General features: G+C 38.2%; 1 protein-coding gene across 7 annotated transcripts in view; it reads left to right on the forward strand.

Annotated features, from left to right (window-relative positions):
- The window catches only part of sun1b (Sad1 and UNC84 domain containing 1b), a 69279-nt gene extending 47602 nt beyond the window's left edge, over positions 1-21677 (forward strand). For all 7 annotated transcript variants that reach the window (XM_069906170.1, XM_069906171.1, XM_069906169.1 and 4 more), the window contains 11 exons: positions 1282-1430; positions 1516-1776; positions 4476-4562; positions 8856-8899; positions 8986-9127; positions 9575-9826; positions 11802-11886; positions 15367-15482; positions 16138-16305; positions 17175-17267; positions 17879-21677. In XM_069906170.1, the coding sequence (XP_069762271.1) occupies positions 1282-1430; positions 1516-1776; positions 4476-4562; positions 8856-8899; positions 8986-9127; positions 9575-9826; positions 11802-11886; positions 15367-15482; positions 16138-16305; positions 17175-17267; positions 17879-17995 (1514 nt within the window). In that variant the 3' untranslated portion in view covers positions 17996-21677. The remainder of the gene's footprint in view (positions 1-1281; positions 1431-1515; positions 1777-4475; positions 4563-8855; positions 8900-8985; positions 9128-9574; positions 9827-11801; positions 11887-15366; positions 15483-16137; positions 16306-17174; positions 17268-17878) is intronic.
- Positions 21678-24330: the final 2653 nt, after the last annotated feature.

Genomic DNA, 24330 nt, shown 5'->3' on the forward strand with positions numbered 1-24330 from the left:
AATGATGTGCTCTACTTCCAGACCATAATCGATTAGGCTTCCTGATCCTTCTCTTTGTAATTACATTTTTAATTTTATGTGACCAAGATTTGGCAAATTTGTATCCAATTTTTTGCCCATTCCCTTGCAAAAATAATATCACATATTAAGTTCACTCTTGTTTAGGTTTGTTTAAGTGGTAGAACAGTGTCATCTAGTGGGTTGTGTGAAGACTATTTTGAGACTAATCTGGTAAATCAATTAAAGGAAGCAAAAGTATTTTAGTTAAATTCAATTAAGTTAAAAGTTCCATGCTTTCACTCCTGTAGCGCACACGCATACAGCGTGCACCCATATAAATGCACGGAAAAATCATCAATTATGTTAAAAAAAATTCCGACTGACAAAAGCAATTTGCATTTAAATGGAACATGAGACAAAGCACATACCAGTATCTGCCATAGTTAATCACCTGCAATTAACACCCAATCAACTTTCCCCAGAGGTGACAATAATCGCGCATTATATAGATGATTCCTGGAAAGAGATACTCCCAAAATCAAAATTTACCAATCCCATTATAAATCGTGCCCATTCTTTCAATGCTGCTATTATATTCCCACGCCCACTATTGTACGCGTTCTTCAAACATGTAAAAATATTCTCGTATAGCACACACACGCATATAATGCTCAGGGGATGCCTGGTTTGTAAAATACGCATATAACATAGACAATAGACAATAGGAGCTGGAGTAGGCCCTTCGAGCCAGCACCGCCATTTTACAGATCATGGCTGATCACTACCATCAGTACCCCTTTCCAGCCATCAGGTCGTGCCCAAAGGTTCATCTGTGCTGTTGAATTGAATTGATGCCCCTAGACCAGAATGTGCACTTCCACCCCATGGTCTTGAGCTTCCCAAATCGCCCCCTTGAGCTGTGGAGTGTGGGAGGAAATCCACACAGACACCGAGAGGATGTAGAAACTTCTTGCAGTCAGTGCTGACTTGAAACATGTGCATATATACATGAAAATACAGCATTTAATATATTTTTTCTTGTGTCAAGTCATGAAGTTTGAAATGGGTAGCCCTAATATGTTAGAATTTGCCCTGTTTTATTACAGTATTGATAAAAGGACCAATTAAAGAAATGAAGCTGAAAAAGCATTAAATCTTGCTGTGATTCAATGCATTTTGCACTGTTAAATAGGCAGAAACTACTGTGGTTTTATTTTTACCTGCTTGTTGTCTTTTGAGCAGTGTTGTAACTTTCCCATGAAATGCCTTTTATTTCTTCAGTTGGTCTGCGATACTATGGACTGGCAGGTTTGTGGTCATTGTTGCCAATCTTCAACGGAACAGCATTACAAACAACGCAGCGTTCAAAAGAAATTGTACCAAATATTCAGACAAACGTGGAGATTCCAGGTTCCCCATCAATTCCAATGGTAATGATTCCAGCAAGAATAATTTTCTGCAGCATTGCCCAGGACCTGAAGTGCTATTTTTTCACTGTGTGACTATTTGTTTCAGAAAACTGGACACTCTTTTGATTGGAACCGTGTGGCAGAATTGGAAAAGCAGGTTGCCGTTCTGAGTGACAGATGTCTTCAGACCGCTCAAACTTCTGATGTTCGTTACAGTCAGTTTGCTGGTTTGTTGGAGAAACTTCAGGAGCAGGTCAGAGAGATGAGCGATAGAGAAAGAATTTCCATCCTCGTTAGAAATTTGATGAGCCAGCATTCAAATGTGCTGCGGGAAGAGATAAAGTTGGAAGGAACTGATCATTTCCAGGTAAGTAACTGGAATGGGAGGTTAGAAGGTGCAACAGCTGCAATGAACTTCATAGTGATTGTATTCTAATTTGTTCAGCTTTGCTACAGTTAACAACCATATCAACTGTAGATATGAGGCCTCTCTAGTAGCAGTTTCTTGCTGTAGCTAGGTTCTGGTTTGTAAAACTTGAGCTGAGCCAAATGTTGGATTTATTTTTTTCCCCAGTGAATTTTATCTTTGAGTGAAACGTGAAAGTCTGCAGATGCTGTGATTGTAGTAAAAACACAGAAATGCTGGAAAACCCAGCAGGACATGCATTGTACTTCATAAAGTAAAGATAAAGATACATAATCTGTTCTAAGCCCATGCCGATTTCCTCGCTGGATTCTGAATCAACTCTGCCTCCCTTCCCTGGTTCTTCCCCCATATCCACCTATGACCTCGTGCCTGTGCTCCTCCCCCTGCCTTCATGCCACCATTTAATTCAGGTGCTTGTCCTACATATTGATCATACTTTGATGAAGGGCTTAAGCACAAAACATCAGTTATGTATCTTTTTAAAGTATGCTGTGTGACCTGATTTTTTTCTGGCATTATGTTTTCATATTTGAGCTGTTTTACATACTTCAAATTACACCTGGACAATGTTGATTTGTTATCTAACTGGGCAATCTTGTATTTACATATGGATTTTTGAATCACCATTAGTATTTAGGGTTGGTACAAGGTGACTCAAGTGCAGCTTTCTGACTTAGAACTGGCTTCAAAAGAGTTAAGCAAGACTACATTTTACTTGAAGCTTCTTTGCTCTTGAAGAAACATTTTTCAGAAAGAAAGATTGTTTAAAAAAAAAGACAACAAATGAAAGTCTATTTAATTTTTTTTTGCAGAATTATGCCAAATCTTAGACATACCTCATGGGAGCAGACCCTTTTGACACACGAGCCTGCACGGTTAAGATAGTGGTCAGTGCAACGGTGTTACAGTGCCAGCAACCAGAGTTTGAATCCGGTTCTGTTTGTCCATTCTCCCTGTGTCTGCTTGGGTTTCCTCCAGGTGCTTTGGTTTCCACCCACCCTTCAAAACATATGGGCGTTGATGGTTAATTGAGTGGCACAGGCTCGTGGGCCAGAAGGTCCTGTTAACTTGCTGTATGTTTAAAAAGAAATTGTGATTTGAATTTGTAGTGATATTTTGTAAATTCTAGAATATTAGTTCCAAAAAGCTCTTGAATTCTCTTTTAATCACGTCGATCATCCTTCAGTACTTGGCAAACAATATGCATTCATTTGCCTGGATGCTTTGGATTTTTTTTAAAAAGTGTTTGACCAGTGAGCAGTTCTTTGAACATTTCTGTTTATGCAGATGGTCCTTTAAGATAAGATTGGAAGCTTTTGGAAATAAGTGCTAGTGGAGTTCTTCAGTTAGCCAGAGATGAAGAAACATTAATATTCTAACATTAGAATCCTGGCAGTTTAGGAAATGGCTTCACTGATTCACATAAATTTCACTGCTATGAATCTACTACAGCTTTAAAGTACAGGTAGTCCCCGACTTACAACTGTAATAGGGACTGAAGGATCACTCATGTCTAGGAACGGACGCAAGTTGGAATTTTGCCTGCGTGGGTGGAATTCCGAAGTCTAAAAGCCAACGTTTTAATCAAATATTCATTTCATCGTAGATTTTTGTTCTATTTGACAAACTATAACGGGGTACAGGCTTGCAAGGGTCAAAATGTGTGCATTGTTAGTCAGTGTTCTGGGGCCCATAGGCTGGGCGTGGCTATCTTGATTCCTGTGGGTATGCGTGAGTCGTGGTTAGCACATGTGTGGTGGGTTTGCATATTGGAGATCGATTGGTGAATGTTCAGTGGATTTGTGTATTGGAATTCAGTTGGCGTATACGTGAGGGTTAAGTGCCCTGACAATATTGAATTTGCACCTTTAACTCTCGCGCATGCGCCAACTGAAATTTAATTCATGAATCCCTCCAGTGCAGGGACCCACTGCGCGTGCGCCAACCGACCTCCAGTGCGCGGACCCACTGCGCTTGCGCCAACCGAGCTCCAGCAACTCACACATGCGCACAGGAATCAAGATAACCGCGCCCAGTCTATGGACCCTGGAATGCCAACTAACAAGGTAAGTACACACATTTTGGCTCTTGCATGCCCTGTATCCCTGTAATACTTTTGTCAAATACAACATAAACTACATACATTTTATATTTTTTTACATCCCTCTCTCTAGAGAGAGAGTACGAAACTCAATCATATGTGTGGATGGATGCAAGTTGAATAGGTCGTAAGTTGGGGACTACCTGTATTGAAATTTTTTTTAAAAATGCTCTTCATGTGTAAACAATTTGTACTTGTTCTTTTGGCAATTTGATTAGATTTAATAACAGAAAAATAAAATCTTGGATATTTTCTAAATTTTTCATTTAATACCTGTACTATTCAAATCTCTTTTGTGTACGCTAACCATTTTCAAAATAAATGATGTAGCTAACACTCTGCCTCTACAATAACTTGTATTTAAACTCAATAATTGTGCTTTATTTCCAAAGATCTCTTAGAAAACATATTTGGACTAAAACCTTCTGTGATGGCCACACATTCCAGAAAGGCGATCTAACATTTTGAGAATAGTTTGTATGTATGGGTTGAGCATATTTTAATGGAGAGTTTTTTGAATATATTTCTTCCTGACCAGAAACAGCTTTCGACTTTGAACCAGGAGCATGAGTTACGAATTGCTGCATTGGAGTTTACGATTCAGAGCTTGTCTAACAGATCTGAGGTACTGCAACATTGTAATTACACACCTGCTTGTTCATTATGCGACTGGTAATTGCAGAATCTTTTGATACTTCCGTTGGAAGGCTCCTAGTGGGTAATTAGGTTAGGCTTAACTCTGAACTGTATGGAGCTTGGGAAACCAGACTGTAGACACTCGCATGTAAATTACTACTTGTATAAGAAACAATTTGCAGTTCTCCAGCACAAGATACTGCCTTCAGAGAAGAAAAAGAAGCAAAACTGGAGAGTTCTTTCTTCCTGTAAATTACAATCAGTTTAATTTTGTGGTCCATCTTATAATTGTAGTTTGATGTATGAGTCATCCCTTGCCACTTAGATGAATAAACGGAATCCTTGAGCTGTTATGAAATGAAAATACAAATTGATTTAAACTGTCTTACACTAAGGCAAAAGTTTTCAAGTATTTGGTGTCTGTATTTGCTTTTAAGGCATAAATGCACTATTTATGGATTACTTGTTCCCTGCCATGACCAATTGAGTCCTTCCATCTTCCTGTGCTGATAGTTGCCTTTGGTTAAAATTCCTCAATGAAATTGTTCATTTAAAAAAAAATAGCAATTACTGTTCTGAAATCCAATTCTCTTCTCCTTCCAACCTGGCCTCACATTCCCATCATTTCTCCCTTCTACTTATCACCTACCAGTTTGTCTTGCCCCTCTCTCACTCCCTTTTATATACTGGCTATCTCCCTTCCCCATTCTCAGTCCTAAGGCAGGCTCTCAGTCTGATACATCAACCATCCCTTTGCCTCCACCAATGTTGAGTTCTTAGAACATAGAACATTATAGCATAGTACAGGCCCTACAGCCCACGATGTGCTGACCTACGAATACCTCCACAACAATCTATTTTTTGCCTGCCTTATGTGTAACCTTCAATTTGTCTCATATTTATGTGACAATCTAATTGTCTTTTGAATGTCCTTATTCTACCAGCCTCTAGCACCACCCCTGGCATTCCAGGCACCCACCACTCTGTGTATATTTTTTTAAAAAACACCTCCCTTAAATGTTCTTCCTCTCACCTTAAACAGATGACCTCTTGTATTATATTTTCCATTGTCACCCCAGGAAAAAGGCTGTCCACCTATCTAATCCCTCAATCTTATGTACCTCTATTAAGTCACCTCTCATCCTTTGTCAGTAAAGAGAAAGGCCTAGCTCTTTCAACCTTGCTTCACGTAACATGCTTTCCAATCCTAGCCACATCTTGCCAAATTTCTTTTGCACCCTCTTCAAAGCATCTACATCCTTCAAGTGTGGTCTAGCTAGAGTTTTATAGAGCTGCAACATTACCTCACATTTCTTGAACTAATATCCTGACATATGAAGGCTAACACAAACATGCCATATTTTATCTTAACCACCCTATCAACATATGTGGCAGCCTTGAGGGATTTATCAACCTGGACCCCAAAATCTCTCTGTTTCTCCACGTTGTTAAGAACCCGCCGTAAATCCCATGCTCCACCTTTCCATCTGACCTTCCAAAGGAAGCCACTTCACACTAATCCAGATTGAACTCCATCTGTCAGTTCTCTGCCTAACTGCATCCTGTCCATATCCTATTGTAACCTACGTTGCACTGCATCGTGTCCTTCTTGGCTACTTGTCTCAAACACAGCCACCTAACCTATGAAAACCTTCTACTCTAACCACAACACCTCCAACTTTTGTATCATCTGCAAACTTAACTTTCCCACCCCTCCACTTCAAGTCATTTATAAAAATGACAAAGAGGAAGGGTCCGAGAACAGATCCCTGTGGAACACCACTAGTCACTAACTTCCAGGCAGAATACATTCCACCTACTACTACTTTCTGCAGGCAAGCCAATTCTGAATCCAAGCAGCCAAGATTCCTTGGATCCCAAGCCTCCTTACTTTCTGAATGACCCTACCATAAATCTTGACAAATGTCTTATTAAATTCATATGCACCACCCACCAGTTTACGTTTATCACTTTCTTTTGTCACCTTTCAGCAGTTTTTTTTTGCTCCATATTCACTCGTCACCAGTCAATTGGAAATGTGTTTATAATTTTAAAAAACACAACTCTCACTGAGAAATTGGGAGAATAACTTATGATGACTGGATAATTTACTCTGAACTCTATGGATATTAAAGTGATCCATATCGCCTCATTTCTAAATTGTAAATAGCATTAAAAAGATGCTATTTACAATTCAGAAATAATATGAATATTCTTTTGGCTGCTTGGAATAAAACACTTCTGTCAACTCATGAGTACATATTAAAATGCATGCTAAGGATTGGGTGTGGGGAAGCATTCTTCAATGACCACTAGAAAATTATGCATGTTTTTAGTGACCTTGCATGGGCTGGTTGCTTTTAATGTGCAAATTTCTTATCTAAACAGAACAGCAGGTGTGAAGATTATGGTTAATTGTACATTTGATTAATGGATTGCACTGAATTTGAATGAAACTAATGGTGTTTTGCTGCAAGAAACAACTTTAAATAATTTGCATGGACATTTTTTTCCATTGTAATGTTTAATCTTTCAAAATAAGCTTATCTCCAAATCTGACCCTCCAATTTCATGAAAATGGCTCTTTTTTTTGTGTGTATAGAATGCAATTTGGTTGTTAAATTTGACACTAGTTTTTCTGGTTTTTCTTCATGAGTTGGAAATAGGTTTTATTAATTTAAAGGCATTTAATTGCATAGTATCGTTTTCTTTGTAAACTCTGTACCCCGTATTATTTCAACTAAATCTGATCAACAGCATGAAACCTGTTTTGAAAGTGCTTTATAAATTTTGTGACATCATCCCACCACATTGAATACGAATAATTATTCTTTGTGCTCTAGTGGTTTAATTTTTACATAACCCGATGTATCTAGTAACAACTTATTTACACACTAATTGTAGGCTTTCAGTCCCATTGAAGCATTGTTCACATGGAGGTTCATTAATCCACCAGATAGAGTGCTTGTGAATCTGGTTCACCATCTGCCGAGAGAGAAATTTAAATAACTCATTTAGATTTCATTGGATAATTAAGAGAACAGCCCTTATTCAGAATGGTGCAGTAGGTTGGCGGTTACGTTCCATTCTGTAATCATCAAAAAAAATCTGGAGGAGCTCAGCTGTTCAAGCAATAGTAGTGAGGAGGGGGGGGAGGGGAGAAATTGACATATTGCATCAAAAATACTTCATCAAGGACTAAGAACATTGAAATTCCTTTGCCCTCCCCACATGCCACTTGACCCACTGAGGTCCTTTGGCAGATTTCAGCATCTGTAGTCTATAGTAAAACCAAATTTTCTGCACAATATCCTGATCAACCATTTTCCAAAAACATTCCCACATGGCTTGCAAAATCCAGATTAGGTCAGCAATTGTACTTCATTAATTTGACAAGTGAGCTGGAAACAAGATGTATAAAGTAGCTGAAAAGTTTGGAAATCAGAATATCCAAGCACATCCATAGAATACATTAATGAGTTTAGCAGTTTAAAAATTAGTGAAATATGAGAGACCAGAGCAAAGAAATATTCCGCTGAAGAAACACAGTGCCACAGGCATGATCACAGGAGAAAAAGAATGGTCAACATTCTGTGCCAGAACCCTTCATCAAGACTGTTTAGCTCAGTGGTGTTTGGAAAAAAAAAACAAAAATTATTTCATTGAACATTAACAATAGTTAGGGGTGGATAGAATACGATTTTATGCCATGTTAGGGGTGGATAGAATACGATTTTATGCCATGTTAGGGGTGGATAGAATACGATTTTATGTTATGTTAGGGGTGGATAGAATACGATTTTATGTTATGTTAGGGGTGGATAGAATACAATTTTATATGTACTGCAGAAGAAGGCCATTCTTGTTGTGGATGCTTGAAAGCTGTCCTGTTAATCTCATTCTTTCCCTTTTTGTCAAATGTTCTCTTTCAAATGTTGATCCTATTTCCTTTTCTAATTCTTTCAACTTTTTGTTGCACAAGTTTTTAAAAAAAAAAATACAGTATTTGCCTCTGGCTTGTTTTTTTAAGTCTTAAATCTTATAATCCTTGCATTATTTTAAACTTTGCTGCTCCAGTAGGAATGAACTTTGAAAGTTTCTGGCTAATCTGCATCAAATGCCTTAACCTTGCTTTTTGAATATTATACAATGTTTTTAGATAAATTGGATTTGAAATGTGAACTGGAATTGGTAATAATTTCACCATGTGATGGACCACTTTGTAGGACTGAAAACCTTATCTTTTCAGAAGTAATTATTTACATTTTGTTTAAATCTACAGGAAATTTACAAAGAGGTGGAATCAGCTAAGGGCAGCATTGGAAGGTATGGAGCAATGAACCTCTTGTGACAAATGTGTAGTTATTTCTTGTTTTATACGATATCCAGTTTTCTTTCTTTCCTTTTTCAAGCCACGAGAACGAGGGAAAATACCAGCACCTTGAATCTGAACTGAAAAGATTAGACATTGAGTTGACCACCATCAAGTCAGAACTGTCAAATGTGCAAGAGCTAAAAGCATCCTGTGCAAAGATAGATGGCATTCAAGGAAATGTGAGATAATGTTTTGTTGCAAAATAATGTGTTGCTCCTATTTGCCTTCAAACTGCTGCTCAGTCATCGATAAAAGTACAGTAAAATGTCTGTTATCTGGAACTCAAGTAACCGGCATAAAAAATTGTGGAAAGTAATTAGGTAAAATTGGCACACCTCACTGTGGGTTCGCCAGTCACACAATATGCAATCTCAAGCAACCAAAAATTTCACTTATCCGATATCTACCAATCCTCATAGACGCCAGATACCAGGGGTTTTACTGTATTTGTAACGGCTGCAACCGTGTCTGCCTGTCCCGCATCGGACTTGTCAGCCACAAACGAGCCTGCAGCTGACGTGGACATTTACCCCCTCCGTAAATCTTCGTCCGCGAAGCCAAGCCAAAGAAGAAAAAGAAGAACGGCATAAGCATCCAGTAAAGTCTAAAATTGTTTTTATTTTCAGGTAGACAATCAGGTCAAAGAATTGGTCAATTTGCTAGTTTTTGGGAGCACACAAACTTCACCTGAGTCCTTCAGGGAATGGCTATCGTCACAGTTTGCTAGCCAAACTGAACTCCAGATCCTTGTAAAAGATTTGGAAATGAAAATCCTCAAAAATCTTACTCAACATTGGATAGAAACTAAAAAGCTGCCAGATGCACAGATGGCTGCATGTGCAATGAATAATGCTGGGATAGGTGGACTTTCAGAGGAGGTGAGTTGGATTTGTCGTTTCTTTATTCTATATAGGTAATAGGAATTAAGGTATATAGGTAATAGGAATTAGTATAGGTAATAGGAATTAGTATAGGTAATAGGAATTAAGGTATATAGGTAATAGGAATTAGTATAGGTAATAGGAATTAAGGTATATAGGTAATAGGAATTAGTATAGGTAATAGGAATTAAGGTATATAGGTAATAGGAATTAGTATAGGTAATAGGAATTAAGGTATATAGGTAATAGGAATTAGTATAGGTAATAGGAATTAAGGTATATAGGTAATAGGAATTAGTATAGGTAATAGGAATTAAGGTATATAGGTAATAGGAATTAGTATAGGTAATAGGAATTAAGGTATATAGGTAATAGGAATTAGTATAGGTAATAGGAATTAAGGTATATAGGTAATAGGAATTAGTATAGGTAATAGGAATTAAGGTATATAGGTAATAGGAATTAGTATAGGTAATAGGAATTAAGGTATATAGGTAATAGGAATTAGTATAGGTAATAGGAATTAAGGTATATAGGTAATAGGAATTTGCAAACTGCAATTCAGGGTTTGATCCTACTCCCATTTGATTTTTGCAAAACTGTGAACTAACATGCTCTAAACAAGTTCTTCTTAAGAAATAACCATGACAGAATCCACTCTACATTGAGGGCCAAGACAGTCCTGATCCACATATAACTTTTTTGCTTATCTGCTCTCAGAAAAGTAGAGGACCTATTAAAAATGTGATGCTGTTAATGTCTGGGACATTAATATGAGAAGACTTTGTACAATGGCTGACAGTCTTCCTTCAACTAAACTTCTCTACACAAGACTGTTCTTTCCACCTCTGCAGTCAAATTCCATTCCTTAGTTTCACATCTGAATTTTCCCCAGTGTTCTCTTTGTAGGCCTCCTGCATCAACAAAATAACCCAACTATTTCCTCTGTACTAATGTGGAACCCCATTGCCTCCTAAGTTCCAGTCGCTCTGTGAGCGAACAAATTTGCTTCAAGCTCCTCACTTTCAAATCCTACGGTTTCCTTGCCCCTACTCCCAGCAACATGAATCTGAACATACTTTCTGCTTCCATTGAATAATGTGATTTGCACATTGTGGTTTGTCAAAGTTTGTTCTATAAGTTATGATGTTCATTCCATTGCAATAGAAGCTATACTTCAAAAATGCCTAGCAATCTGAAAAAAAAACTTTCACTAGTCCTTCAGCCGCTGTTACCCTGTCAGTAGAATTTCTTTCTAACATCTCTGAATATCATTTTATAAATTCATGGCCTCTCCTCCTTACTGCCTTTGCATCAGCCCCAGGCCTACAATTTTCTGGACTTCATATGCTTGCATCCCTAATTTTAATTGTTCACCAATGGAGCTTCACCAGTAAAATTCCCTTTCATCTTCACCCTTTTAAGATGGCCGTTCAGATCAGTGTTTCTAATGTTGTCACATTTTGTTCACTGCTCTTGTTTTTTATCTTGGTATTTTCTGCATTAAAAGCACTTGGAGAAATTTATCTGCCGTTGGAGCTTTGTATTCAATTTATGTGCAATGAAGTCTTTTTTTCCCCAAACCTACATCCTTAATATTTAATGTAGCTGCCTCGAGGGGTTTTATATTGAACGTGGAGTTTGTATTTAAGATGTTCACAGTGAGCATTTTCTATGTGGACTGCTAACAAAACTTTCCATGTTGTAAATACGCTCAGTCCGTTACTTTTGTTGGTCAATGTGTCATTTGAGGAAGACATTGTTGGGAAGTGTTTCTGCTGGAAAAGTTGTTGAACAATCTGCATTAGTTTATTTCATCTGCATGTGACTTTTTAAGGGACTTGAGGTGGTTTGTTTCTGAAATTAACTTCATCCGATTTTTTGAGGTAAAGTATGTTAAAATCAATAAAATTTGCTAGTTGTTCCAGCATGCAAGTTACAATTTTCTTTTCCTCTTTTATTTGCTTTGCAGCAAGTACATATTATAGTGGGAAATGCTTTAAAACTGTACAGTGAAGATAGAACTGGAATGGTGGATTTTGCTTTGGAATCTGGAGGTAAGTGACCATTTTATTTTTGGCACAACATATGGAATTGTGTAGATTTAGTTGAGTCCGTATCTGGATTTTGCTATGAGCGACAATGACAGCTTGTAGTTGATCTGAAGTAAAATCTCCCTTTCTTGACTTTGGTTGCAAGACATCAATTCTGGGGAATGATGGGATCCTGTAATAGTAATCTGGCTGAACAGTTCAAAGATTGCAAGCTTGGAATTAAAAAGTAGAACTTCCAGCAAGCATCTTAGAGCTTACAAGAAATGACACATGCACAAAACAAAATCTCAGTTGAAATATCAAGATTCAATTTAGTGTCATATTACATGAAATTCCCTTTTGCCTGCTGCAAGGCAGACAGATTCGCCACCAGCAGAAATTGCCGAGGCGCCTCTTACATTTCTTACAAACTTAAACTTTGAAAATGAAGCATTTCTGTTTGAATTTACTTTTTGTTGAGCCTTGTCAATTTCTTCCTTTCAATGAAATCCACACATTGTGATTGACATACAGGGGTTGTACAAGAGTTGATACTGGAACTAGGGGGTATTGCCTCAAGATTCAGGGAAGTAGATTGAAGATAGATGAGAAGGAATAGTTTCTCCCAAAGAGGAATATATCTGTGGAGTTCTCTGCCAAAGGAAGCAACGGAGGCTGCTTCACTGAATGCATTTAAAACAGATTTTTAAGGTAAAAGGTAATTAAGGGTTATGGGGAACAGGTGGGTAAGTGAAGCTGAGTCCACAGTCAGATCAGCCATGATCTCATGGAGCATGCTTGGATGGTCATCTCTTGCTCCTGTTTCTTGTGTTCTCATGCAAGAGTTAAGAGTTTAAAACAGAAAAAGATTTATTTGCTTTTTATTGCTTTTATGTTCTGCATGGAATCTTTTCCACAAAGATGACTCTTTGATGGAAGGAAGTAATACATTTTCATTTGGATTCCTTTCATATCTGGAACAAAGTATACTTTAAAAGTAAATGGTTTATCATCAATTATGTAGAAAATTAGGTTTTGTATTTCCTAATCTATTTAGGAGAAGTACAGGCCATAAATAGCCACACAGCTGTGATAAATTATGTATAGAACAGGTACTTCCTATGGTACTTATAGCCGTCAGTTACCTCTGTATCTGATGTAACACAAGCACCAATTGAAGATTATTTTATGTTGGTTTAGATTTATTTGTCACAAATACCAAGATACAGGAAAACTTTCTTTTGCATGCCATTTAGTATTTTTAACCAGAAACTATAGTGGAGGGAGATCCTGAATAAATAAATTACATAGGAAACAGAAATAACTACAAAATTATTCATCTGCAACTTTACAGAACTTTTTAGGATGTTATTTTTACTTGAGACTGTTCTGCATAGCACAAATATCTGCAATTTCCACTTGGGTGGCTAGTATGTTTGAAGGTGACCGAACCAGTAATGGATCATATCTGTGGTAGTGGGATCTGCGTCAGCTATCGAGCACTCTAAACATCAGAGATTGTTTGATAAGTGACAATCAGCTATAACTGGCATCTGTGAGTCATGCATCTGGAAAAAGACTGCGCATTTAAAGAATATAAATTGGCCATAAAGATCCTTGGACTGCTCTTAAAGCAGCTAAATAACCACAACCACAAAAGATAACTCCCAATGCTGCAGTGATGAATTATCTCTCAACATTGTCACTATGTTTGATAGATAATTACAATATGTTTCCCCAATGTCTTTGTTCATTGTTCCTTGCTTGCCTGTTTGTTTTGTTTTACTTATTTTTGGTCTTTATACTCAGACATCTGAAAGCCTGTTCCTTATGACCTAAACTGCCCTCTGTCCTCTTTTTTTGTCAAATTTCCTGATCCCATGAGTCTTAAAATTGTTCCATTTTGGTCTTGAATATACTCAGTGATTGAGCGTACAAAGCATCTTGGTCAGGGGTGGCCAAACATTTTTGGTTCATACAGAAAAATATAAGGCTAGCAGTTTTCAACCAGCTACACTGCAAGAAAAATGGTGTTTTTAGACTAGAAAACCCCTGTGCCATCAAATTCATTTTCTATCAAAATAACTGTTCGATACTACTTAACTGTTGCTATCACAGTAGTTTATTGATGTGGTCACATATTACAGTAGGAATTTCTGTATCTGCTGCTCATAAATTTAAATGAATGCAATAAAAGTCTTTAAAACATTCACAAAGCAGTGCAAAATAAAAACAAGAAAAAAGATCAAGAAAGGGATAAGGCCATTTCCAAGATTCCTCCACAACTCTGAATACAGTTCATGGTCCCAAGGGCCCACCTTAATGGTTATGATGCAAAGTGTAAATCTGTAAATAGGCTCTTAAAGTTCAGACTCTTTGTAAATCAAACAAACACTCTTCCCCTTTTATTAATTTTCCCACTGTGTCTGAAATTTTCGCCACTCCCTTGCTATTTTTTGTCTTTTCAGTTCCGCCATGTATAATCAACTGAGGTAAACATTTATGAACTGAGGTTAAATGTTTTCATTAATGAGAAACGTTGCAATGTTCAGTCTAGTAGTTGTTCAAAATGGCAGCGACATCTAGTGTTGAAACTAAGAAGTGCAATGTACATACAATGCAATTTATTGTTAGAGACTAAGTTCTAACGGACCACTTAAAAATGGGCAATGGGCCACATTTGGCCCCGGGGCCGTAGTTTGGCCACCTCTGATTGAGGTTAAATACTTCTGGAATACATCTTGAAGAAATTTCTCATCTTATCCTTGTAGTACTTGTACTGGAGTAAGTGGTGACTATTATAATTCAGATCAGAATTTATTGTCATGAACAAGTCATGAAATTCAGTGTTTGCATCAGCATCACAGAGCAGACATTCATATTATCACCATCTTATGACATTACTATAAAAATAGTAGTGCACAAAAAGTAAGTCAGTGTCTTTAGTTCATTGATTATTCAGGAATCTGACGGCAGCGAGGAAGAAGCTGTCCCTGTGCCGTTGAGAGCTCATCTTTAGGCTCCTGTACCTTTTTCCCGATGGTAACAGAGTGAAGAGGGCCTGGCTGGGGTGCTGGAGGTCTTTGAGGAGAGAGGCTACTTTTTTTTAAGACACCGCCTCATGCATATGTCGCCGATGGAGTGAAGCCTGGTGCCTTTGATGTTGCAGGCCAAGTTAACAACCCTCTGGAGCACCTCCCTACCAGACTGATGCAACCAGCCAGAATGCTCTCCATATTATATCTGTAGATGTTTACGAGAGTCTTCGGTGACATACCAACTCTCCTCAGACAAAGTATAGCCTGCTGGCGAGCCTTCTTTGTGATTGCATCAATGTGGAGGCTTCAGGACAGATCCTCAGAGATGTTGACCCTCTCCACTACTGAGCCCTCACAATGAAGTCTAGGTTGTGTTCCCTTGATTTCCTCCTGATATTTGATACTGGTAAACTTTCTAATTGTTTCTATTATAGTATTCCCCAATAACTTTTTGTCTTTGTTTCAGGTGGCAGCATCTTGAGTACTCGTTGTTCTGAAACACATGAGACTGCAACTGCAGTGATGAGTCTTTTTGGAGTTCCACTTTGGTATTTATCTCAGTCTCCTCGAGTGGTAATTCAGGTAAATTGATTGGAAAATGATCTGCTCTTTTTCTAGATTTAAGAAACTCAGGTCAAGTATCATCGATGCGAGAAAAAAGATATTAACTTTTTGGGTTGGAACCCTACATCAAATCTCACACACACACACCTCACACACAGCACATCAAATCTAGTATGAGGATGGGGTTAGTGGGGTTGGACAGGGAACAGTGGTGAACTAAGAGAGCAGTTAAGGAAGACAGGCAGAGGATTGGCAGATACCAAAGGGACAGAGAGAGGAGGATGTTGGAGTTTGGAGTGGGTGATGAGGATGCCAGTTCTAGAATATAAATAGAGAAGATGACATTGCTGGTGGAGTAACAACACCTTGTATTCCATCTGGGCAGGCAAAAACCTAATGGCATAGACAAAAGTTCTCCAATTTCAAGTAATGAATCTCCTCTTCTGAAATGATGCCTTTCATGAATGCTGCTCTTTCCCACTAAAATCCTCCAACATTTTGTTGCTTCTCTATTTTCAAGAAATTATTTTTTGCATGCAGTTGAGAAACTGGGTGGTGTGTAAGAAGCACATTAAAAGCTGAGGTAGTTTGAAAAATATTATTGTATTATAAATTGTGAGCCCATGTTTTCTAATTCTGAAAGATTGCAGTGTTTTTGATTGTTGTTTTACAGCCAGATGTTCATCCTGGAAACTGCTGGGCATTCAAGGGATCACAGGGTTATCTAGTTATTCGTCTTTCTGTGGAGATCTATCCTTCTGCTTTCACTCTGGAGCATGTACCAAAGTCTCTTTCACCAGCGGGCAACATTAGCAGTGCACCCAAGGATTTCAGTGTTTATGTAAGTTTTAAGAGTGAACCTTCAGTGGAGGGAAGGTATTGCCTCGTCAGTGTGGCCTGTGTCTCAAAACAGTGAAGGCTGACCCACCATTATATGAAAGTACAATGTAACTACATTCTTACTTGCTGCAGGCACACAGGTATGTGAGGTACACCAACTACAAAAGTATAAATGACCACAATATGCTATGAGACCGAAAAATAGATAATAAATATAAAAAGACAGATAAGTATTAATTTGCAGTGGTGCAAGCAATGTGATGTTTTAATCCTTTGGACTCTGTGATCCGGTTTGCTGGCACATCCAGCAAGCACATATACTCAGTGAATGAAACACAAAAGTCTCCAGAGATTGTGATTGTTGTAAGAACACACCAAAATGCTGGAGGAACTCAGATGGTCTTTCACTGTCGACAGGGGACAATATATCTTTGTCTCCTATAGATGCTGAAGAGAGCAGCTGAGGTCCTCCAGCGTTTCGCTGTGCATAATACACCGTGTCCGTGTTTTCTGGGACTAGTTTTATATCCATCCACCAGCTGGTTCATACTGGTGATTGTTCTGTGGAGGTTTACACATGACCCAATCAGGAGTATAGATTATGAAAGGTTAAAAATGGCTAGAGTCCAAAGGGTTCATGGTGCGGACAAATGGATTAGTAATTGGAGAGATGTCCAAGTCTTGGTGGATCTCATGTGTCTTGTGTTTGGCATTTTGTTTGACAGCCTCAGATCCACTTGGAGGGATTTGGGGGGCGGGGGTACATTAAATAATCTCCATTTCTCAAAGAACAAAGACATTTTTTGACTACCAAATAGCTTTGTTCTTCATGAAAGTTCAAAGTCCTCTGATGGTCTGTTCTCTTGGCAGGGTCTTGAGGATGAGTATCAAGAGGAAGGCACAATTTTTGGAAAATACACATATAACCAGGATGGAGATGTAATACAAAGTTTCCTTGTCAGGGTAACTTGGTTTCAATTTTCACCTTTCATTAACTGAGTGTTATGATTTTTAACTTTCATTTTCAAAGGTTCAAGTGGGTTTTCACTTCACTTTTGTATTTCTCAGATCAAGTTTTAACCCAATAGCCTGGTGTGTGGAAACTTTGCCAAATATATTGTAACTTTTCAAGACCCCCCCACCTGCGACCCTGCATTGACTGCTAATCATAGTTTATTGTCTGCCTGCACTCAGTCAATCAGGAGACATAATCAGATATTTGAATGTCTATGATGCATTAGTTAAGAAATTGAAATATACCATTGACTAGTTACCAATAAGTAGAGATTCTGCCTGGCCCACAGGGCAAAAAAAAACTCAGGGTGGTATGTAATGTCATATATGTACTCTGACGATAAATTTGAAGTTCTGGAATTCCATCCCCAAAATGTCTGTCTCTTCCTCAACTTCTGTGACCAACGTTTTGTATCACTAGATGTTGGGTTTTGTCCAATAAGTTATGAAGTGCCTTGGGGAAATTTAGCATATTAAGGCATTGTAAAAATCAGTTCATGACTCAGCACTGGTCTCAGATGATGTAACTGTTCCTGTTTTCTTCCTTGTCTCTGCACCAGGAGAAAAGCTTGAAGAAATACCAAATAATTGAACTCCGAATATTCTCCAACTGGGGACATCCGGAGTATACCTGTCTCTATCGGTTCAGAGTGCATGGCAGTCCTGCAAATCACTGAAATGTAGATTGTACTAATATTGTAAAAAAAAAATGTATATACTGGAAAAGTTGGGGCTCATTCTGGACACTGGAATTAGTTCTAAGGAACTGTGGCATGAATAATGCATATTGTTGAATCGCCTACTATCAGATGCTTTCCAAAAACTGACAGCAGAACTGTTTGTGGCTTTGTCATCTATTTTAGAGCATTTTTGTCTCCATTTTATTTTTGGTGAATGTCTGGTGATTGTGTCACAACGGGAGTAAGGAATGCTTTTCTATTTAGAAAGAGGGGATAGGAAATTGATGTACAGAGCATTTTTATTAGATATTGGATAATGCTTATTTGTATATTGCACAAAAGTCCTTGTCTTTGTAAAAAGTTGAAAGGTATAAACTTGTTAACCAATATAATCATATATTTAACTATTGGCATGAAACCTGTGGCCTACATAGAAAGACTAGGAATATGAAATGCACTCTTTGTAAACTATATGAAAATGGTCATTTTCCTGCCTATAAAGCAGAATTAGGGATTTGGGTTAAGGAACTTTGTGAATAATTATATTTATTTTTAAGAGCAAACACAGGACTTTGTGCAATGTATTTTTGTAAATTTTTTCACTTTGTCTCGAAGTGTTTTTATTTCCTTAGCTGTCGCCAAACTGACTATTCAGATGTTTAAATAAAGAATTTAATTTTTTTTGAGAGGCTGCATGTACTTGAGATGCATAATAAAGAGTAAACTTACTTTTGTGTAAAATTTATACATAACTATTGGAAATTTATCATATTGACAAGCTTTTAAGGTGCTGCACTATCTAAATGGGGGTCTAGTTTAAGGATAAACTGACCATTAATAGTCAGTTATCATCTGGAATAGAGTGTCTGAGAGGGAGATGGAAGAAAAATGGATTTTAGATGAAAGCTTGAGAATATTTTTCAGGGATGGAGGAAAAGAACAAGGAAAAAGCCACACGGATACAGTGGGCTGTATGTTCTTTGCTGCAGGTTGCTTTGTTGTATTATCTTAGCCATCATAGACTATATAAGGTTTCAAAACATGGAACAGTTGGACATGTTGGGCCAAAAGCGGGGGAAACTTGTAGCAAGGAGGTAAAGTTTCACAATAAACAGTTGCCCTTTTAAGATCCCTCTGAGGATTGTGGAATTCCCTACCTGAGAGTTGCACATGTTAAGTCGATGAATATTGAATGCTAAAATAGATTTTAGTGCCATGGGAATTAGTTATGGCAGTTGAATTGAAGTGAAGATCTGATCTAGTGCAGAAGATTTGAGAGTGGTTATAGGTTGTACATTCTATTTATAATGTTCTTTTCAAAATGATTGCGTAGGATGGCACTCCATTTGATAAAGAGCATAGAGTAAGGCTGATTGAGGTTGGACATTGTTTTGTAGCCCTTGGGCATGGTCTGAATGGAAAAGTAGCTCAGGCAGTATAAGTAAATAGTTCAGGTACCATCTGCTCCTCTTCAAATTGGAATTATTTCCACATTGTGAGTTGATGTGCCTTAAAATAGTACGGTGCTCCTTTATAATGACCAAAGTATCTATTAGGTGTAGTTTATTATTTATCTACTTAAAGTACTACACATGGGAAGTGGGTAGCACAAGCAACTGCACTGCAGTTAGAACCCAACTGTTTCAAAGTTGTGGCTGCAAATTTGTTACAGAATTATCTAATGTTTAAAAATAAAGCTTCACCCCCTCTTGAGGCACTGCATATTGAGTGATTGCACGGATTGTGGCTGTCCCCTGCCACGGTGTGAAATGGCCATTATTTGTGTCGAGTGTTTGGAGATATTGGGATTTTTATTGAGGTGAGACGGGAGAGATTTAATAGGGGTTCTCAGAAGTGAGATGCTTGATAAAGAGGAACTGTTTCGAGTGGTGGAACAGTAACAAAAGGATACGGATGGATCAGAACCAGAGATGAGCTTAAATCAGCGTGTTTATCATTACAGTCTGCAGTGATTGAAGAATCTGATTCTGTAATAACTTACAAGGTGGAATTAGTGATTGAAAAGAAATACAATGTAAGGGGGGGAAAAAGAATTAGATGAATTGAATACCTTGGATAAGAAAGTCGGCACAGATGTGAAGCTTTCTGTTCTGTAAAATCAGCCAGAATGAAAGTCGTAGTGTCCCAGCATTCCAAGAGATTTGAGCTGGAGGTAAAGGTTAGAAACCCTGGTTGCTTTTACTGGGCTGGCCCCTCTCCTGCAACAAGGTTGCCTGCTGCACTTGCTGGTGCAAGCAAAATTGGATGTTCTACCTGGCACCTTGTTTTGTAGGTCAGTTCTCACTAGGGGAACCAATCAAGGGAGCACAATTTTAATAATAGTTTTGGACTAATTATGTTTTGTACATAGACCAGGCAAATAGACAGCAGTTATTTTGAGGCTTGTACATTCCAATGTTTCCAAACCCAGTTTTGACTGAAATTTTCTTCCTTGAGATGCACACTTATTTTCATTTCTTTAGAGCTTCATTGGGACCTGATAATTTTAAGATTAAAGGTTTGACTATAGTTTATGCTTTATTGCATTGTGTTGTGATCAAATGTATGCAATGCTATAAGTCCATTTTAACGTGATATAACATATCTTTGTCTAGTTACCTCGTGAAACAAACCCTATCCCTTTTTGCCTATGCATAAAATTTGAGCAAGAATACATAATCACATCCAAATATCTTTTTGACTGTTGGTTGCAAGCATTCCTGCTGGTGGGATGGTTTTGAATGCTGTTTGATTTGAATTCCATTGCTACCAGTAAAATTGGATCTGTGATTGGGAGGCTTGAGCAGCAAGTCATGCAGTTCCAGTATAAGGTGAGAAGAGAGTGGAACACTAGTTATTTCAATCTCTGAGCCTTTGCTGACCATTGGTGTACAAGATGTTCCTCCTTGAGAGAAAGTAGATGGATGTACACGTGAGAGGTGATACAGTACACCTTTGTGCAGTGTGTTTCCAAATGACTGACTATTGCTGTGTGACTGAAGCATTGGGAGGTTTTTTTTCTGGAATACAGCACGTTCCTGGTCTCCTATCTTGAAGAAATCAAGACCTTGCAATGAAAGGACAAGTCAGAAGATGATGCACATTCTTTTCTTCAGATGTGCATCACAAGTTCCTGAATAGAACAGCATTTTGATGGTCAGCATCTTGGAAGGAACAATTTGGCATCTTGAGAACAGGAAGAGCCTCACATTCCCTGATGCTGAATAAGGAACATCTGTCCCTCACTGTGCAGTTGAAGAAAATTGGCTTGAGCCCAAATATTCAAGGAGCATTTGGATACAATCGGACACTGAGATAACTTCTCTGAAGAAAATGTATTTGTACCAGAGTTAATATAAATTATTATTGTTGAACTGGCTATAATGGTTTATTTCTGGGTCTGGCATCTCCATTTTGTGAAACTGGTTGTGACTGGACTCAGTAAATTGTTGTGCCCTGCCAACTTTTGGACTACTGTGATATCTGCTCCATTAAACAGTTCCTGCTGGAAGAAGGAAAGAAAATACTAATACAGTGATGGAATCACCTTTGGTCATGATGAGTCTCAGAGATTAGTGATGAAGTTTAACTAAGTTTGAAAGTTTTATAAATGAAAATCTATATTGTTGCCTGGTCATATTTCAGTTTTATAAATAAAAGGAAACAAATTTAAAAGTTACTTCTTGCAAGTATTAATAACTTTAAATAGTTAATAATTTCTCTTGTAACTAATGTCAGCATGTGTGATACATAATTAATGTCCATTTTATTAAGTAGTTATTGGCCATCTTTCAAGAAGCCCATTTTTTTAATGCTTATTTATATTGATCATGCCTGCACTTGGCCTGTGTGGTCAAAGCTGAACCTTAAATGTTGAGACCAATGTCCAGACTTGGAGTATGGAATCTCAACTCTAGCCAGCTACCATTATATCTGGAGATACTTTCATCTTTATCTGTTCTGACCTCTAGTTATGAAACTTAACACTATGCTGGGAAGATCATTTAAATTTTTTACATTTAATTTTAGACATACAGCATGTAGCAGGCTATTTCGGACTACAAGTCTGTGCTGCCCAATTTACACCCCGTTAACCTACACCCTCAGTACGTTTTGAATGGAGGGAGGAAATTGGAGCCCCTGGAGAAAGCCCATGCAGACATGGTGAGAACGAACAAACAGCATGAGTCTGGTCCCAATCACTGGTGCTGTAAAGACGTTGCGCTATTGAGAGGTTTGAAGTTGATCTCCATTCTGGTCTATTTGAAAAGTAAATGTTCCTATTCACATGCTTTAATTAAAAATTATGTGGCCCCAAAGAGCAATTATGAAATGAATGTGGCCAATTAACTTAACGACAGATGAATTTCTTGTGTACAGACTTCCCTCATTATATTTCCAGTGGTGGCCTTTAGCTGTTCTCCACTGATTGTACTTTACAATTTTGTGTTTGCAGGCAATTTGTTTCCTAAATGAAATGAAAGTCTGAAGATGCTTTGAGGAACTCAGCAGGTCTGACAGCATTCATAGGAGGATGTTTCAGGCCTGAGCCCTTATTCATACAAATAACTTTACTATTTGAAGCTGAAGAGAAAATGATGCTTTTAACTTTTTTTGTAGATTACAGATAAATAACTCCAAGCAAAAATAAAATCAAATTTTCAAGTTTATCCTATTGACAATGTAGTTTTCTGAAGTTCAATAGGCAGCGTCTATCCTCCAGGACCCCCACCACCCAGGCAATGACCTTTTTACACTAAAGCCATCAGGAAGGAGGTACAGGAGCCTGAAGACGAGCACCCAGCGGCACAAGGACAGCTTCTTCTCCTCTGCCATCAGATTTCTAAATGGACAATGAACCACAGACACCACCTCTCTTTCTCTTATTGCATTTAAAATTAAATATTTGCACTGTAATGCTGCCACAAAACAGTGATGACACGAAGGTCGGAGGAGTTGTGGATGGAGCTATCCAAGGTTACAAGAGGATATAGACAAGATGCAGAGTTGGACAGAAGAGTGGCAGTTGGATTTCAATCTGGATAAGTGTGAAGTGATGCATTTGTAAGGACTAGCCAGAAAACTGAGTACAGGTCGGTTGCTTAAGAGTGTGGATGAACAGAGGGGCCTTTGGGTTCAAATCCATGCATCCCACATAGGCCATCTTAACTATCCTTCAACCTACAGGATGTGGGATTCATTGATGGGATTGAGTTCAGGAGCAGAGAGGTCATGTTGCAACTCTACAAATCTTTGCTAAGACCACACTTATGAGTATTGTGTTCAATTCTGGTCACCTCATAAGAAGGATGTGAAAATTGGAGAGATTTACTAGGATGCTATCTGGATTGGGAAACCAGTCTTATGAGGTAAGGTTGACAGCTGGGACTTTTCACTTTGGAGTCTTAATCGATGTAGACAAGATTATGAGAGGCATAACTAGGGTGGACAGCCAGCACCTGTTTCCTAGGGCAGGATCAGCAAATATCAGAGGATGTGTACAAAGTGAAGGGAGGAAAGTTTAGGGGGAGATATCAGGGGTAAGTTTTTTTTTAAAGAGAATTGTAGATGCCTTAACAGAGGTGGTGGAGACTGAAAACATTGAGAGCAGAAAGGCCAGTACTATGCTGTATTGTTCTAAATTCTGGTTCCAGGCAAGACCACAAGGTGGAGCGTTTATGGTTTCTCCTGTCTTGATGTGAGGAAAAGAGGCATCTCAGGAGCAAAGCATTCTAAACTCCTGAGGTCTCCAGGGTTTTGGTTCTCTTGTTTATGAAATCTTGATCTGACTGTCTACTGTCTATTCAGAACACAGGTGGAGGGTGCTCTGTTAGCCTCTGCAGGAATAACACAAATCCAGACTACAAACCAGTGGTTTTAATAATTTGATTTAAATGTGTCCAACCCTAATTCTCAACCCTTTAGTGTTAATTTTAATAAATCAATGGATTCAACAATCGGCATGGATGTCCAGTAAATGGCCAAAAATATGAGTGCCAGAAATCCAGATTTCTCAAACTCTCACCTGAAATCTGAATTTCTCAGACTCATCTTTTGCATATGTGCATTGTGTAAGCAGAGCAGATGTACTACCTGAGAATCTGGACCAAACCAATTCAGAGCAGTGCAGATTGTAGCACTTCTACTGTTGTTCTTTTATAAATACCAGAGACAATGGAACAGCACAGGAGCCTATTCAATCTGATCAAATCCATACTAGCTTTATACAAGACCAGCTAGGAGGAGGATCAGGAGTAGACCCCTCTTGATGTGTTCTGCTGTTCAATATGATTGTGGTTGTTTTGCCCAAGGCCTCAATTCCTGTTCCCATT

This window comes from Narcine bancroftii, chromosome 12, assembly GCF_036971445.1.
Source record: "Narcine bancroftii isolate sNarBan1 chromosome 12, sNarBan1.hap1, whole genome shotgun sequence".
Lineage (NCBI taxonomy): Eukaryota > Metazoa > Chordata > Chondrichthyes > Torpediniformes > Narcinidae > Narcine > Narcine bancroftii.